This window comes from Anneissia japonica, unplaced genomic scaffold (assembly GCF_011630105.1).
Source record: "Anneissia japonica isolate Jap-2015-1 unplaced genomic scaffold, ASM1163010v1 scaffold699_len907043_cov185, whole genome shotgun sequence".
Classification (NCBI taxonomy): Eukaryota; Metazoa; Echinodermata; class Crinoidea; order Comatulida; family Comatulidae; genus Anneissia; species Anneissia japonica.
In genome coordinates this window covers 80,303-98,216 of record NW_022722982.1, presented here as the reverse complement: position 1 = coordinate 98,216, position 17,914 = coordinate 80,303, and the positions used below count along the sequence as shown (strand labels likewise).

Below are 17,914 nucleotides of genomic sequence, written 5' to 3'. Positions count from 1 at the left end.
TTAATTACATTGTTCTAACCTGGTTGGGATCAATAATTATTTTGTTGTTATGAAGTGTTTTGTTTGAGGACACAATTTAATTTCGTTTAGTGTTTCAATGTGATCCATATGTGTTTGATCCAATGACCGGGGTAATAATGTGAAGCGCTTAGAGGCTTTGTTAAGGCATTAAGCGCTATATAAGAACGACATATTATTATTATTAAATTTCAAGCTCAAAAAACAAGTATTTGGGCTACTGTATGTCGAATCAGTGGAAGCAGCATTGGATTTAATAAAACGATATGAATTAGAGACCACAACTAAACTTTTGTGTGTCAAGTACTCAGTTAATAAGACTTCGGCTTTGAAGGTAGGCCCTCCCCTCCCCTTCCTATCCTAGGCTAGTTAGTTCTAGCCCTAGATGCCTTCTTACTTAAAAGCCTAGGTATAGGCCCAGCTACTAGGCGTAGTAGTAGGCCCAGGGGTATTCAGTAGTAGTACAGTGTAGTATAGATATAGGAGGTCTGGGCCTGCCGCCCTAGGCCAAGGCCTTATTACTATTCTCCGATCCGACTTGACCCCCGTGTATTAGAATTTTAAGTACGCGCAAGACAACTGCAGGACAAATTCCCGCGGTATGAACGCACACTGCTATTCTTTACAACGTGTTTGACACGATAGGGTTACTGTACTACTGGTTTTTCTTGTATTTTAGAAAGGTCTTTCTTGTATTTCCGTCATGCCTTTATATTGCGAAGCTGTTGGATGTACGAATAACTCATGAATGAAAAATAAACAAAGATTTTTTAGGTTTCCCAACAACAATGCCGTATTGAGACAGAAATGGATTGCTGCATGCAGACGAAAAAATGCTGATGGCTCGAGGTGGAACCCGACAGGCAGGAACGTTTATTTGTGCACCAAATATTTTATTACCGGTGAGTCAACCGATTTGTTTCTATGTGTTTCATCATAGGTCTAGGCTATAGCCTACTAACATAGCCTGTAGGCTAGCGGCTAGAATAGAAATAACATTTGCTCCAATCCATTTATTAATTATTACGGTAGTAGTCTAGAGTACTCTACTGTACTTAGGGCCTAGCTAGGCCTAGCCGATCAATCGAAGAAAACCATGCGTCAAGGAAGTTTGTGTATTGTTACATTACTTTTTATTTTACAGGAAATTCAAACAGAAGAGATTATATTAACATTCATTCACTCACACATTTGTTCATTGTTTTAATTTTAAAGTTTACTTAACTTTTTCAACCTACATTTATTACACTTATAATTTTGTTTCAGATAAAGCAATGAAACGACTGGTTGAGCAAGATCACCCAGATAGTGTCCCAAGTATTTTTAAGTTCAACCCAACAAATGAAGAGATTTACAGACATAAAATAGCAAGATACAATTCTGCTAAAGAAAGAGAACAGGCAAAGGTTAAACGAACTAAGGAAAAAAATTGGCAGTTAAAGAGAACAAGAAGAAAAAACAGCAAAAACTTGGGTTGGATATGAATGTGCCTTGTGAAGCAGTGCTATCTACTAGCAACATAGCTACAAGAGGCATCAGGAGGCAGTCACCAACCACAACCACTACCACTGAAGTGCAGACTCAAACTTGCTCATTAGGCTTTGAGTTTGATTATGTAAAGGAAATTAATAGTCTTCGGAAAGAAAGAAATGATGCCACTGAAAAATTTAAAATAACCAAGATTTTATGTTATGAAAAATTCAAAGATAACAAATCAAAATTTAAATATTATACAGGCATTGAAAGAGGAGTATTTGATAAAGAATTTAATAATCTAGAACAATCACTCCCAACTAATCAAAAATTTGCTATGCCTTTCAAAGACCGATTTTTTATGACCCTTACCAAACTTAGACTTAATGTGCAATTTGAGAATTTGGCAGATCAGTTTGGATCAATTAAGTCTACAGTCCATGCAATATTTTGGAAGTGGATTGATTTACTTTTTATAAAATTATCCTTTTTGATACATTGGCCAGACCATGATGCTAGTATAAAAACTCTTCCACATGTTTTCAGGCAGTATTTCCCTAGATTAACTGGAATTATCGACTGTTCTGAGATTTTTATTGAAAGACCTACACATTTGAAAGCCCGTTTCCAAGTTTACTCCAATTACAAAAAACATTCCACAATTAAATTTCGTATTGCATGTACTCCCCATGGTTCAATTTCATTTTTATCAAATGTATGGGGCGGTAGAGTATCAGATGGGGAAATTGTAAGAAAATACGTTTTCTTGATAGTAAATTCCATCATTATGGTGATCAAATATTAGCTGATGGGGGTTTTACTTTAGCTGATGAATTTGCTACTAAATGTGGTGTAGAACTTTTAATTCCAAGTTTCACTAAGGGCAGAAAACAACTGCCAGCTAGGGAAGTTGAAGTCACACGCCAAATTGCATCAATAAGAATCCACATTGAACGGGTAATTGGTTTTATAAAAAATCGGTTTACAATTCTTAGTGGCCCCATACCAATTACAATGAATAAAATAATAACTGTGTGTGCTGCTCTTGTTAATCTTGGTGACAGCATTGTGTACAAAGAAAAATGAATACCTTAAAACTGCATTCCGCCCAATTTACAAAAAATGAACATATTGTAATTTTTACCATGCAAGATTTATAAGCATACCACTAATCGGGTAATTTTACTAAATTTAATCATTTCTGAGAAATGTTTTTATTTATTGGACAGAATGCAGCTTTAAACTCTTTATTATTCATTATTGTTATTCGTACATCCAACAGCTTAAAAAAATAATAGCATGACATTTTACTTTTTATTTATGATTACAGTAAACATTACTTTACCTTTTTTTTTTTATTATCAGTTATTGTTGTTTACTGTACATTTAAACAATGAATGTACCTTTGTTGTAAAATACGGTTTAGCTTTGATACAGTAAAACTGTAGGGCCTCTGTACAATTTGCAGATATGTTCATCATGCTGTTGTATCTTGAACTATGAAAATTAATTTGAGATGCATAAGAATATGGTACTTACGTTAACATTCATGTTGCTTGTACTGTAACGGCAACCGCGTTACCTTAAGATTGGGATACATTTTGACATTTCCTGGCAATGTCACGAACGCAGAAATTGCTGTGGAGCATGGATGTCTCGCCAGTTTTTCTCCTCTTTAATCTCAGACTCAGATAATTCGATAAGTTTATGTTTCAAATTGATGGATAAAGCTTAGCTTCGGGTTGAACCTTGGAGATGCAAATAAGTTTTCACCTTTCTTCATCTATCAAGTATTGTTGAATAAACACTTTAGAACATAGAAAGCGTTGAGACCATTTGTTGAGTTGTGCGACCCCCAACTACAGTGAAAACTTATCTCAGTGGTAAAATAGTAGTAACGGATTATCTTCTAAACTATGGCGTCCGAAAGGCTTGGAAGTACAAGGACAGGAAGTAGTAGAACTAGATTACCAGAGGTTGAATTAAATGCTGCCCAAGCCAGAGCTGACTTGGCGATAGCTAAGGCCAAGAGGCAGGTTGCCCAAGAGAGGGTGCGGCTAGAAAAGTAAAAATAGATGCTTGAAGAAGAAATACTAGGAGGCAAGATGGTCAGTGTGGAATGAGTTAGAAAATGAGCTAATAGAAAATGAAAGGATACCTGGCCTACCGTCCGAAGACCTTCAAGTTAAAACAGCAACATATGTTCTCAATCTAGATCATAGAGAGGCAGCGCCAGACGAACCGGCTGTAAAACCTGTCATAGACAATGCTGTTGCAGCTAATTTACCCGATGAACCCGCTGTTGCGGACAATGCTGTCGTGGCTAACATGTCAGATGAACCGGCTGTAAAACCTGTCATAGACAATGCTGTTGCAGCTAATTTACCGGATGAACCCGCTGTTGTAGACAATGCTGTCGTGGCAGCATGCCAAACAAACCAGCTGTAAGAGATAATACAACATATAATGACGGATTACAGCTACTTATTAACTCTATGAGATTACCTGAGATTAAAGTAGGAACATTTTCGGAAAATCCCATAGAATTTCCTTCCTGGCTCAGTTCCTTTAATAAATTAATTGAAGCAAAAACTGTCACGCCAGAAGAAAAGTTGAATCACTTGGTGAATCATTTGGCAGGAGAACCAAAAGACCTTGTGAAAGGGTACCTTTAAGTTTTACTCCAGACTAAAGAGGCATATAATGAGGCTAAAAGTGAGTTAACCTTAAGGTATGGTAACAAGTCCACAATTGCTAATGCTTATAGACAAAGTTTAAAGTCGTTCCCAGATTGTGGCAGAGACCCACTCGCACTGAGAAGATTCTCAGTTGCCCTTAACGAAGCTGTCGTTGCAAAGAAAACGATAAAGGAACTCGACATCTTAGACTTTGCAGAAGAAAACAGAAAGTTATGGCAGAAGCTACCTTATGGACTACAGGACAAATGGAAAGCCGAATGTCAAAGATTCAACGACTTTCCAAACTTTGAGTGCTTTGCAGCATTCGTAAAGAAAAAGGCAGAAATAGCGACAAACCCTATATTCATGCCCGATCCAAAGCCTGCTGAGAGCAAACCAAAGAAACTAGTGAAAAGCCAAAGGCCTGTGCTTACTGCAATGCCGACCACGAGATCGATATTTGCACACTATTTATGAAAATTCCTAGGCATAAGAGAAAGGCCCTGTTCAGGGAAAAACATTTGTGCTTTGGGTGCGGTTTGTATGAACATCTAATAACCAATTGCTCGTCTAAGAAGCCTTGTAGAACTTGTAATGGAAAAAACCATATGACTTGTCTTCATTTCGAAAAGAAGAATACCATGAACAAAGAGAAAGATACTGCAGATTCGAAATGTACAACCATCTGTGGTAGCAGTACCAGATGTAATGAAAATTCAATGATTGTTCCGGTTTGGATGCCATCATCTTCAGATCCCAACACTGAGATGTTGGTCTATTGCATTCTAGACCCTCAAAGCAACACAAGCTTCATAAGTGATGACGCAGCAGCAAACTTGAATTTGAAAGGACAAGCAACAAAGATGAAACTTTCAACCATGCATGGAGCGACTGAGATAGATTGCAAACGATTTGTAGATTTACGCATAACCAGTTTCGACAGAAAAACAGAAATGAAGATACCAGTTCTATTTAGCAGGGAATGCATACCGGCAAGAAGATCTCAGATCCCTACTCCAATGACGGCACTTCAGTGGCCACACCTTACTAAGATATCATCTTAAACTCCTGCTCTGCAGCAGGGTGCTCCCGTAGCTATTCTTGTTGGGAATGATGTACCAAGAGCAGTGCGACCCAGAGATGTCATAGCAGGAGGTGAAGATGAGCCATATGCTCAACAAACATCACTAGGATGGGGCATTATTGGAACAGTTTGTAAAAATAAGGATGTTGAAAATTCCACAAGCTTCTATACTGCCTCAAGTGCAAAGGAAACTATAGGTACCATTCAATCAATGTTTCACCTAGATTTTGCAGAGTATAATAGTGAGGCTCAAGGACGATCTGTGGAAGATCAACAATTCATTAAGATCTTGTGAGACTGTAATCAGCAACGGACACTACGAGATGCCACTCCCCTTGCGTAACAACGTGAAGACCCTTCCTAACAACAGATGCCTCACAGAAAAAAGACTACAGTCCGTAAAGAAGAAATTTGATAAAAACAAAGATTAAGGAAGGAATGTTGAAGGAGTATGCGGAACCCGTACCAGGCAATGAAATTAATCTCCGTCACGGTATGATCAAATATCTCCCACATACAGGCGTTTATCATGCAAAGAAGAATAAGATAAGGGTGGTGTTTGATTGTAGTGCACCCTTCCATGGTACCTGCTTGAATGATCACCTAATGCAAGGACCTGATTTATCAAATGGTTTAGTTGGATTCCTGATTCGATTCAGAAAAGAGGCAGTAGCTGTATTAGGTGACATTAAAGGAATGTTTAATCAATTTTACGTGGCACCTGAGCATAGGGACTTGTTACGTTTTCTGTGGTGGGAAAGTAGTGATCCCGAGAAAAAATTGATTGAATACAGAGCCAAGGTACATGTGTTTGAGCCACGAGTTCGCTCGGAGTGGCAAATTTTGGTATGAAGCGTGCATCAGATGATGGCGAGGAGTTCGGTTCTGAAGCACAGGATTATGTCAGAAAAGATTTCTACGTGGATGACGGTCCAACATCACGGGCAACTGTGGAAGAGACAATCAAGCTCGTTGATTCTGCTGTGAAGTTTTGTAATAAGGCAGGATTGTTACTTCACAAATGGGTATCCAATAACAGGGAAGTCATCTCATCAATTTCCGCAGAACTGAGGGCAAAGGAAGTTCAACAGTTAAAACCAGGGGACAAACTACCCACAGAACGAGTTTTAGGAGTACTTTGGTGTGTAGAAACTGACTCCTTTTACTTCAAGATGGATTTGGATGAGCATAGTGTTAGCAGAAGAGGGATCCTAGCAATGGTGTGTTCAGTGTATGACCCTTTAGGTTTCTTGGCACCGGTAATGTTAACTGGAAAATCAATTTTGCAAGGGCTCTGCAAAGAAGGAATCTGATGGGATGACCCGGTTCCAGATGATCTCAAGGTTAAATATGGACTAAGTGGAGGAACGACCTCAACAAACTTGAAGTACTGCAGATAAATAGATGTATCAAGCCTGATAGTACAAATGTAGCTTCCCTAGAACTTCATCATTTCTCGGATGTGTCGGAAGCCGGATATGGCCAGTGTTTCTATTTACGAGTATTATACCGAGATGGTGGTGTGAATGTTTCATTTGTGACCGGCAAAGCTGGAGTGATGCCACTAAATAGACGAATTACCACACCTCGTTTAGAACTAACCGCAGCCGTGGTTTACGCAAGAGTGAGTGCCTATTTGCAGCACCATGGCTGTAAATGTAATAGAAAACTTTGACTTACTCAAAAGGTTTGACAGATATTCAACATGGGACAGGGCTTGCCGTTCTGCAGCTTATCCAGGGCTTGAAATTAAGCGTAATTTGGTCGCATTTGCAACCTGATTTTCGTAAATGCGACAGGGAATTTTTATTAGTCGCGCGAAGTGTGACAAGGTCATTTGCTTGCGCGACTAGTTTTTAATCCGTGTAAAAACAATTTTTCCTCCCAATTTTTGGAGTGAAACCTTCAATAGTACGCCGCAATACTGTCTTGCATTCATGCCCACATCTTGGAAACCCATTCATGCATGCAAAGCAAGCTACTGAGTACAGTCACAGAGTTGTTTGGTGATTGCATTTACGTTGCTGTGATTGGTAGGTTGAGTATTGTGTCAACCAATCACAAAGAGCTCTACTGTTGAAGTATGACGGAGTAATGTGTTGTTGTGCCTGTGGTTCATGGTAGCGTGAATCGTGGTTGATCGTGGTTTAACTGCGGTTGATTTGCCAATAATTATACGATGCAAATACGATCATATGGCATTCACCCGAACTTTAGTCTTCATTAAAACACTGGTTGAACATTCAAGACAATAATTCTTTTTAAAAAATGAAAAGAATAATTATTATACGATGAAACAATAAAAACACAAAATATAGATTGATTGAGTCGTATTTATGTTATTTTTGTCATAGCTAGGATGTTTGATCCCCATATAAAAAAATGACATATTTTTCCAGCACTGCCGGGACGAGCTCCAGTATTTCATTTTGTTATTACTGTATTTACAACAGGGTCGTTATAACTCCCTGGTTACAACTTACAATATAGGCTACTGATGTATTGATTCAAATAAATTTAAATCGATTTCAGCATGATGATAAACAATTTGTTTTATGTAACTTGTAGCATGAATGATATATTAAACATACTGCTAGTATTACCACGGAGTAGCATTGAAGAAAAGAACGGATCGTACGCCAGAAACGTCCACTTTGCTCTATGATCCAATTCATTGTACCAGAGTCAATGAGGCATGAACAGTGCAGCAACGAGTGAGAAATCCCCTTGACAACAACAATACATTTACAACCAAGCGGTATTTTAAATAAGCCTATGCTGCATGTGGTCATTAGTAGTAGAAGTAGTAATAATAACATCTATAATTATAATACATGTCAATAGATTATACAAAACAACAACAACAACAATAATAATAATAATAATAATAATAATAACAATAAATAATAATAATAATAATAATAATAATAATAATAATAATAATAATAATCATTACCCAGCAATGTGATTAGAGGAACGATGGTGCACGCAGCGCGCTCGTGTTACCTCTGCCACGACATGGAAATTCCAATGGAATTTCTACGAGATGAAAAATTACATTAGAATGTCCAAAAGATGAAAACGCCACTGGAATAATATGAGAATTCCATTGGAATTCCCAACTTTTAATCTTGAATTGTCATGTCCATCCATCGTAGTTCATAATCCCATTGCTGTTTACAGAATTAAGACTGAGTAGAAAGATGAGCAAAAAAATATCTGACTTTTTTAAGCCAAAGTCTGCGGCTACACCTATTAACGACTCTGATGATTCTTCAGAATGTGCTTCCCTGGTGTCCATTTCATCTTCTGACGAACACGAATTGATAGAACATCAAGAGAAAGTTGATTCGGAAGAAGAGGAAGTAGTAGGAGATGTAGGCCAAGCAGTAGATGATGTAGAAACAGATGAGATATGCCTAGTGGAGGAGGAGAAGATAGAAGAAGAGGAAGCGATAGACAAGGAGCAGGGTCTAACTAAAAAGGGGAAAACAAAGATGGGCAAAAAGTACCAATTCCAAATCAAGTGGCTGAAGGAATTCTCATTTCTAAGATATTCCAAAACAAGCAACATGATGTGGTGCGCCTATTGCAAGAAAGTTGGTCATTCGAAAGGAACAGAAAAAACAGTCTTGCCGTAAGGATTACTGGTAGATTTAAACGTGAAACGTTAACTCTACACTCACGATCTAAAACGCATAAACGTAATCGGGACATCTGGTTACGTCAGCAAGGGAAACGACCATCGCAATTAAAGCGTGCTTTTCTACATGGCCAAAGTGCTATGGTACAAGAAGTAAAAAAGAAGGTTAACATTGCATATTTTATTGCAAAAGAGGAATTGCCCTTTACTAAATTTGGACCGCTTGTTACTCTCCATTACAAAAATGGAGCAGAAATTACACCAACTTATGCAAACAATAATATGTGCGCACAGTTAATTGGAGCTATCGCCGATGATATGAAAGAACAGCTTGCCACAGAAATTGATAAACAACGATACATCAGCATTTTGATTGATGGTGACAATAGGGACTTTTAGATTTGCACGTCGACATAGTGGACTGCTACGTGATGAGGTCATTTTAAGGCACTGCGCATGCGTTACGTCGTCTCCCTCCTCCACTACCAAAATCGAGAACGTGTTCACCTCGTTTTTCCCGTCGTCCTAAATCTAGGACGCCGTGCTCGCTTGTGAAGTTTAAAGATGGAAGATGAAAATATAGTGGCAACGCTGCCTTCACTAGTTCGTCCAACTGAGGCAGAGACAGAGTCTGGGGGAAGTTTCTAACTTGTGTTGAATTAATCTGTATTATTTGCTTTTTAATGCACAGGCAGTTATGTAATTTCTACTGCCTTTGTAAACACAAGAAAGGCTGTGGAAGTTCATGAGCGTGCTTACGCCAGTGTGCATGCAATGCAAACGTGCACTGCAGCGAGCGCGGCCAGCCGGGGAGGCCTGTTAACTATCTGCATCATCGCAGTTGACGCACCGGATGCGCCCTGAAGTATGCATTACATTCCTCATTGTTGTACTTGTCTAGATCAAATTTCTGATAATCTCGGTGCCTGAATTCGGCACTTTTGGGTTTATTTGTATTGTATAAAAACATGAATTCCTCATCGTCCAAGACAACTGTAGAATATGCAAAGACGACAATTTCGCGAAGTCGATGAAGGTTCGCCATGACACAGCTGCTTAATAAGGTTGCCTAGCGCGCGCTACATGTCAACTGAAATCTAAAAGGTTTTCATTTGTAGTCAACAGGTATAGTTGACTACGTTGACACGCATGACTAGTCGACGTGAACCAGGTCCACGTCCACACAATCGAAAAGTCCCTACTGATATTTCGGTAAAGGAGTGCGAGATCGTTTACGTAAGACTCGTCGAGAATGGTTTGCCGGTAAATCGTTTGGTTGGCCAAGTAGAACTGGAACATGCTAATACAGCCGGTAAATTTGTTCTTACATAATATTTATAATATAAAAATGTCTAAGCTGAAAAATGTTATTATCATGAAGCCTTTGTGTTTATTTCATGTTATACTATTCTTCAAACACGGTAAATCATAGTTAGGGAGTGGCGTCCTCCGGTAATAGCCATAGTTCAGTAACAGTTATGTATATTTGGCCAACAGGTGTCTCCTTGTTTCACAGTATCCTTTATATTTTTCAAGGAGTGTTTTCTGCAGTCAAGAATGTGTTTTCTAATTTGAAATGTGAAAATTGGCTTTCAAAACTTGTTGGTTTTGGAGCAGATGGGGCCAATGTCAATCTTGGAAATCATGGTGGAGTAATTACTCACCTCAAAGAGAGTTCCGGGGAGCATGTTTTACCAATTCATTGCATGCCTCACAGGTATTAGTTTACATTATACTCTTAAAAATAAAGTATAAAATGTATTACGTAGGGCCTATAAAGGCCTCGATGTCTTTACACAGTTTCCTTTTCTTATACTTAAAGGTCGCCGCCCCCAGCCGGGTGTCTGCTCGCTTAAAAAAAAATAATAAATAAGGTGTAATTTATAGAAATTCCAATATTTATATCTCCTTTTCTTTCATAAGACTGGAGTTGGCATTACTTTCCGGACTAAGAAAACAGCCGATAGTAACCAAAGTTTATGACTTGCTATATTTAGTGTGGATAACGAACCATTTCAGCCCTAAGTCGAGAAGGGAGTTGAAAAATATCGGAAAAGAGCTAGGGATTACTGTGGTTAATCCAGGTAATGTGAAAGAACAAGATTGATTGCGCATGTGACACGAGCACTCATAGCATTTATCAGAAGCCCAGAAGATCCCACAAATGCTGGCCAGTATGGGGCAATTCACATTCACATGGAGCACTTGCTGCTACACATAACTCGGCAGATATTCAAGGAAGGGCAAGAAAGGTGCGGGATTTATTACTTCTGGTTATTAAAGATTTCCTCATTTTAATGCATTGTAAACAAGATAACTCATTAGGTTTTTGGAAGGGTTGTTCATAGCTGAAGAAAGGAATTGTTATGTTTTATTATTGACAATCTAAATTCCGAACCAGGTGTCAGTTTACAGGTTGAACGATATCATAGGGCCAGTGTAAAAATATGTGGTGCAACATAAAGTGTCGGCATGTGCGTGATGTGTATGAGTTAGAATGCTGACTTAATAATCCATATCCTTCTTTATAGATAAAAAAAGAAATAGAAACCATTATGTTTGCTGCATTCAGTCATTTTCTGGCTGATATGTTCACAGAAATAGAGCAACTGAGCTTGACACTACAGCGAAATGACTTAATTCTACCAATGGCAAAAGCTCAGTTGATCAGGTGCCTGTTGAGCATCGAGTCTCTCGAAGCAAGACCTCGGGCGGGTGGTTACCTTGAGAAGTTTTTAGATTCAACAATCGGAAAACAAGAACCTCAATTTCAAGTAATTAGTCTTAAAACCTAAAGTGTTTTACTCTACGACCAAATCTTTCGTCTTGACTTGAAAATAATGTTTTTAAATACTGTAAGTTTTCAGATGATATAATTCGGATTACTGTGATTGAGATTGGTCAGTTGGTTTAAATGGTTATTGCCACAGCTCCCTTTTGGAAAGTTTAAAAAAGTAATAATAAAGAAAGAAGGAAAGAAAAATAAATAATTGATCGCTCAAAACACCTCCAAAATTTATTTTTTGGCGTCTGTATTATATATATTATATATACATATATATATTTACATATTTGTATACAATATCAACCAAGTATAATAACAATAAGAAAAAAAAAACATAAAATAAACAAACACATGAATTATTTAAACTAATAAATATATCTTTCGTATCGCTATTAATCACTATATTAACACGGCTCGTCGTCTGTCAGAGTATCCGTCGTGAGTTTAGTCCTGGTACTATTGTGATTATTTTTTATATATAAAAGTTGAAAAGCGAGACAATTCGGGGTTTAGGCGGGACGGGAAAGGACTCTAAAAATCGGGACAATCCCTCCGAAAGCGGGACAGTTGGAAGCTATGCCGATGTTCTTGTTATTAGTGAGTTATTCTAGGCTAAAAGAAATTCCAAAACGAAAAATAGGGGCATAAAAACTGCAGTGTTTTTGGTCTTAGAGGTACTCAAAATAATATGTCTGAAGAAAAAAAAAGGAAATTTGCAAACAACAAGGATGGATAACCCTAGTTTCAAAATAGACACGCAAAAATAGTGTATACTCAAATAAACGTCCCTTAATTCCACTATAAATGTGGAACAACAAATTACTGTTACAATGACTATAACTCATTCTTAGTTCAATTACAATAACAAACAAGAGCACCCAGTACAGAGCATATCACGGCTTACCGCAAATAGCTTTCTACGAAATTAATCTCCCAAAATATGTTCTTAATATCCAACCACCACCCAACCAATCAGTTGGTAATTCGGTTATTTCATCTCATTAGAAAGATGAAAAATAGATCTTTTATATAAAAAAAAAGGAGGAAATTGATCTGATGAGCAGTTCCAAAGTTATGGTAGAAAAGACTGTAAAAAAGGGTGTTTTCAGGTTTTTTTTTTAGAGCAGTTTTATCAATTTATGCCAGCGCGCTACTAAAGAGCGCGTACAAATTCACATGTCCTGCATAACCCCGTCCCTCCGTCAAAACTCCATCCCAGGGACGGATTTAGAGTGAGCCCAGGCCGGCCACGGCTCCCCTTTTGGAAAGTTTAAAAAAGTAATAATAAAGAAAGAAGGAAAGAAAAATAAATAATTGATCGCTCAAAACACCTCCAAAATTTATTTTTTGGCGTCTAGAAATTATAAAATTCGCATGCAAATGCCCCAGGGTAGGGTAGGGTTGCCTCACCCCAAAACCCCACCCACCCAAAACCCTCAAAAGTATGATCCTACTTAACCACCAACTACTTAAAAAACACTAAACTAACTCTTAAATAAACATGTACAAAATAATTATTGCCAACAGGATACAAAGGATTCAATTGCTTTGTTAAGTCCCATTGCCTTGGAGGCACTAGGGGTGTATTGTCTAGGACGTCAGTCTCTTTTCAGAAGCCGTTGCAGGCAGGCGGCGACAGCTATTTCAGATATATTGTATTTTATTTTAATCCATTTTGTTATTAAGCCTTTTATCATACGATAATGTGGTACTAACGGAAGTCAATTTATTTGAAGAATGATGAAATTGGCCACATTTAGGTGTGCTGCTTATGCTCACCTGGACCAAAACAAATCGTCAAAATTGCCAAAAATATAATGATATAGAAAAGCATCCGGTCTGAATAAGCACCCATCCAAATTAGAACATTTTCGTATTGCGCCCCGTTTAAATAAGAGCCTTTTCCCAATATAAACAAAATCTAGGTATTGGTAAAATTTTCCGTCGATCAGGCGGTACTGGGAGGGGCAAATTGATTTCCTGCTTCACAACAAGACATCTATTCGTATAAGCCTTTATGAAGAAAGTCTACCTCAAGTCGCCTAGATTAACACGAGACCAACTAGCCTCGGCTTTTTGTTATCATTACTATTATTATTATTATTATTATCACCATCATAGGCATGAGTGTGCTAATGACACACATTATTTGTTACTAACAGATCAAAGAAGAACACAGGTATTTTTTAGACTTGACGAGTCAACGAGTAAAAAGAAATCAAAATATATTCAATTAACATTTGTTTGCCTACACTGTAAAAAATGCCGGGAAAAATTGACAGAGTAAAATGAGATCATCCTTTTATTGGTAAATTTTCACCCAATATGTCGATAAAAATAGTAGTTGGGCAAATAATCAATGTGACCAACACTGGCACAATGCTTGTCGTTAGGAGAAATATACCCATTTAATGGTTATTACCTCAAGTTGATATGCAATCGTCCAAAATTGGGTAAAAATGATGCATGCACTGCAATAGCTCAAAAAGTGGGTAGAGTTTGGACCACATGACAGAAAACTTCCAACCAACTGGCAAGGTATCACACAGACACGGCGTGTCGATCGGAACCAACAATGGACGCTTTGCTCGAAGAATGGGGCTTTGAATCGTTAAAAGAAACGTTTAATGGTAAGAACTAAAGTTTATAATTATATCTTTCCCAAGCAATTAACCTCTTTTAGTATTCTTATTTGAGTATTGTGCCTAATGTGCCCTCCAGTATACTTCCCCTATCTACGGCTGGCATAGGCCGGATGCACATGTGAGGCAGGTAGGCCATAGGACTATTTCTCCTCACAGGCCCCAAGGTGTGGCCGCTCTAGGCCAAGCACCCTGACCTATGCTTTATGTCAAAATAGGCCTATGATATAAATAAGAGAAAAAAGGCTTCAAAATATTCCATTATCCACATTTAATAGTTTACAATATGATGCTTCAAACAAAAATGTGAGGTCTCGCCACAAAATGAGTCTCATGGTTGGAAATTCAAAAATTGAGTTTAAGTAAGGTGAATAAAGTTGTTTAGAGAGTTTACAGTAGCAAGAAATGCTGTGGAATGATCAAAGAGGAGGGATAACAATGATTTTGGCTGTTATTAGTGTTTTCAAAATTGTAGTATTTGAAGTAAATTATGCAGCAATGTTTTATTTTCCTGCAGCAAATGATCCTAAGCCGTCACTGGCAGTTGAAAGTGTTGAAGTTACAGACGATATTAATATGAAGGTACAATGGTTGAAAGATAACTTAGAACCGAAAAATCAGGTACAGCAGTTCATGACGACCACTTTCAACTACCGAATAGAATGGATAAAGGATAAACAGCGATCCGTTTCAGATATACTAAAAGAATTCCCAAGACTTCTGGATAACGATATGGTAAGGAAGATTTCGCTCTTTAAATAACCCTTAGTGCTATCGGAGTGTATTTATTACATCAACTAGATTTTTAATTTAGATTCTAAATTGATTTATAGAAAAAATGTATGCCTTGGATTCAGTTTTAATTCTAAAAGATTTTAGTATGATCAGTATCAAAGATACTACAGTATAACAAAATTCATGGCATGTTTTAACACACTAGCTACTGTACCTACAACAATTGGTATTATGAAAAAGCCTCTCCAATGCAAAGGGCGATGAGGAGTCATTGTCCGATTAAATATTTCTTTTAACATTGAATAATAGGCTTAATTTGGAAATGTGTTAGAATAGAAAGTAGAAAATATTTAATTTTAAGTGGTAAATTTGGAAGACATTTGTGTTACCACAATAAGTATGATAGGCCTAATAATATGAAATTACATCATTTTGATTCTCTTACATTTTCACATCCATAGATTGACCAGGACTTTAGATCTTCATATCCTGAAGCTGCTGATCGAATGTATGAATTTGTGAGTATGGAATCAGGATGTGCTCATTTTGGAAGGAAATGCTTGACTTGTCAGATAGCACAGACTTAGTGTCTTTGACTACAGTTAAAATAAAATCTGACATTTTATTGAAAGGACATTCTGAACATGGTTATGATTCATGATTACATTGCTTTGTTTTGAGACTTGTTATTATGCAGAAAATTATTTTATTTATTTATATTTTTCAACTCATTTCATTACAACAGGTTAGAAATTATCCTTAATTTAAAGTCAAATATGCCAAAGCATGTTCTCTAAGTAGCAAAATGTGTTGTAAAAAATGTGTCACTAGTTTTGTCTTTGCTTGTCTTGCTGTTATCATGGTCTTTGTGTTTAAATGCATTTCTAAACTTTAAAATATGTCAGCAATTGAAATTTTGCATTTTGGATGTAAAAAACCCCAAAATTTTAAGAATAACAAAAAAAAAAAAAAAAATTAAGTGGGCTCAAAAAATGGTGAGGGAGGAGATGGGAAACAAGGACTTTTTGTTATTTGGCCCAAGAATTGTACTTGGCAAAATGTAAATTTGTGTTTTCCTGTTTTTATTTCCAGCAAATAATTAATGTTCAAGCGTACGTGGATAGCATAAATCCAGAAACCCACCGACAACCATTCATATTGGCACTTGGAGGCAAAGTACATCCATCGGACCAGTTCATAATAATCGAAAATAAGGTAATTCAGCAGCCATCTCTTTTTAAAGCGGTGGATGTGTGTTATAAATTGCACTATGTACCGTATTAGATTGTAAATACCAGGAAAAATGCAGATGGGTATGGAAGTTCTTCGAAAGTTGTGTCAATCGAAGGAAAAATGAGAGAGTGCATCCTTGAGAGCCATGAGAGCATATTTAACGTTTAGAGATGTTGTGTAGATAATTATAATGTGCCAAGTAAAATAACCTCAGAAAAACGTGAAATATACAGTAAAGTGAGCAGTGATTTAGAATAGGCTATTGATGGGTTGTTACAGCAGTGGATACATGCCCTTTTGCATGGTGATAGGGCATGATGTGGGGATACCAAAACCAAGTTACTGGAAATCTTATTCGACCTCTGTGACCTTTGACCTCAATTTTTATCTTTTTTTTAATTGAAAAACATAAAATTGCCATATCTCTGTAATGCTTCAGTCTTTTGAAATAATTGTGGTGCCAAATCGCTCAGAACACACACATTTATATTTACTCTAATACAACTTTTCGCATAAAACCCAATTCTTATTGTGTTTTTTCTTAAAAATCATGTTTTTGGTCAAAACTTTTAAATGGTCATATCTCTACAATGCTTGGTCCTAGAGAAATTATTTTGGTGTCAAATTGTTCAGAAGACATGCATTTATATTTGCTCTAATACAAGTTTTTCCATGAAAACTAATCTTACTGAGAATTTCTTTAAAATCTTATTGGGCAAAAATGGAAATGTCATATTTCTGAATAATAAAGTTTGATATTAGTCCTTGACATGTTTATTTTAATGAATACAAATTTCTTTTTCGCCATGGTGATAGAACATGATATGGGGGTACAAAACCCAAATTATTGGAAATCTGATTAGACCTTGGTGACCATCGACCTCAATTTTTAATAACTCCTTTGAAAAAGCACAAAACAGCCATATCTCAGCAATGCCTTGGTCTATTCAGATGATTTTGGTGTCAAAATGTTTAGAAGACATATATTTACATTTGTTCTAATGCAAATTTGTGCTTAAAAATGAATGCTAATTGAGATATTTCATTAAACATATATTTTCTATACAAATGCAAATGTAATTTTAATATAAACATGAATCAATTTATATTGCCTGATTTGGTCTATTATTGAACAAAGGAATATGTTTGGATAACTCTAAGCCAAAATATACAGTTATTTTAAGTCAAACAATTCAAATAAAGGCAAAAATCACAAGCAAGACAAATAAACAACAAATAAAACTTTGGCCCAATTACAAAGCAATAACCTTCAACTGTGAAGACAGACAGCATGTGATTTCTTCTCTTCACTACATGTGGTATATTAAGTTACAGTACAAGTTATCTTACTACAATTCTAATAATAATAGGCCTACAAGGAATGAGCAATAGATACATGATTGATATGGAAATATAATTTAAGGCTGTTATAGAATATTGTCTAGTTTTATTCAGCACTCCAGAAAGGCATGTAAGCTGCAGTACCTAAGCAGAAGAGGCTATGTTTTGAAGGTTAGAATGAGTTAGTAGGCCTAGGCCTATGCAGAGACTAGGCCTGCACTCCAGAAAAAAAATATGGCCTGTACGTGTAGGGACATTTTTTATCCAATCAGCATAATTATC

The 17,914-nt window shown here is 36.9% G+C and overlaps 3 protein-coding genes across 4 annotated transcripts; all 3 read left to right on the top strand.

Moving 5' to 3' along the window:
* Positions 1–655: 655 nt before the first annotated feature.
* On the top strand, positions 656–1,564 carry LOC117112041 (52 kDa repressor of the inhibitor of the protein kinase-like). The gene is made up of 2 exons (XM_033255094.1): positions 656–920; positions 1,285–1,564. The coding sequence occupies exons 1-2, from the start codon at positions 767–769 to the stop codon at positions 1,500–1,502; spliced, it is 372 nt and encodes a 123-aa protein (XP_033110985.1). The 5' UTR covers positions 656–766; the 3' UTR covers positions 1,503–1,564.
* Positions 1,565–6,101: 4,537 nt separating this feature from the next.
* On the top strand, positions 6,102–6,566 carry LOC117112065. Its single transcript, XM_033255121.1, has one exon. It carries the CDS (start codon positions 6,102–6,104, stop codon positions 6,564–6,566), a length of 465 nt encoding a protein of 154 aa, XP_033111012.1.
* A 7,366-nt stretch (positions 6,567–13,932) lies between these two features.
* Positions 13,933–16,928, top strand: LOC117112054. 2 transcript variants are annotated; one of them, XM_033255111.1, is made up of 4 exons: positions 13,933–14,311; positions 14,841–15,058; positions 15,520–15,576; positions 16,151–16,928. In XM_033255111.1, the coding sequence occupies exons 1-4, from the start codon at positions 14,257–14,259 to the stop codon at positions 16,340–16,342; spliced, it is 522 nt and encodes a 173-aa protein (XP_033111002.1). In that variant the 5' UTR covers positions 13,933–14,256; the 3' UTR covers positions 16,343–16,928. The 2 variants fall into 2 exon arrangements, with proteins under 2 accessions (XP_033111002.1, XP_033111001.1); XM_033255110.1 differs by having other exon boundaries at positions 13,933–15,058.
* Positions 16,929–17,914: the final 986 nt, after the last annotated feature.

Excerpts from the sequence above, each read along its gene's own strand:
- LOC117112041 (XM_033255094.1), top strand. The coding sequence starts at position 767 with ATGAAAAATAAACAAAGATTTTTTAGGTTTCCCAACAACAATGCCGTA. Across the intron at positions 921-1,284 it reads CACCAAATATTTTATTACCG|ATAAAGCAATGAAACGACTG; the intron begins GTGAGTCAACCG and ends ATTTTGTTTCAG.
- LOC117112065 (XM_033255121.1), top strand. The coding sequence starts at position 6,102 with ATGAAGCGTGCATCAGATGATGGCGAGGAGTTCGGTTCTGAAGCACAG.
- LOC117112054 (XM_033255110.1), top strand. The coding sequence starts at position 14,729 with ATGCTGTGGAATGATCAAAGAGGAGGGATAACAATGATTTTGGCTGTT. Across the intron at positions 15,059-15,519 it reads GACTTCTGGATAACGATATG|ATTGACCAGGACTTTAGATC; the intron begins GTAAGGAAGATT and ends TCACATCCATAG. Across the intron at positions 15,577-16,150 it reads CTGATCGAATGTATGAATTT|CAAATAATTAATGTTCAAGC; the intron begins GTGAGTATGGAA and ends TTTTATTTCCAG.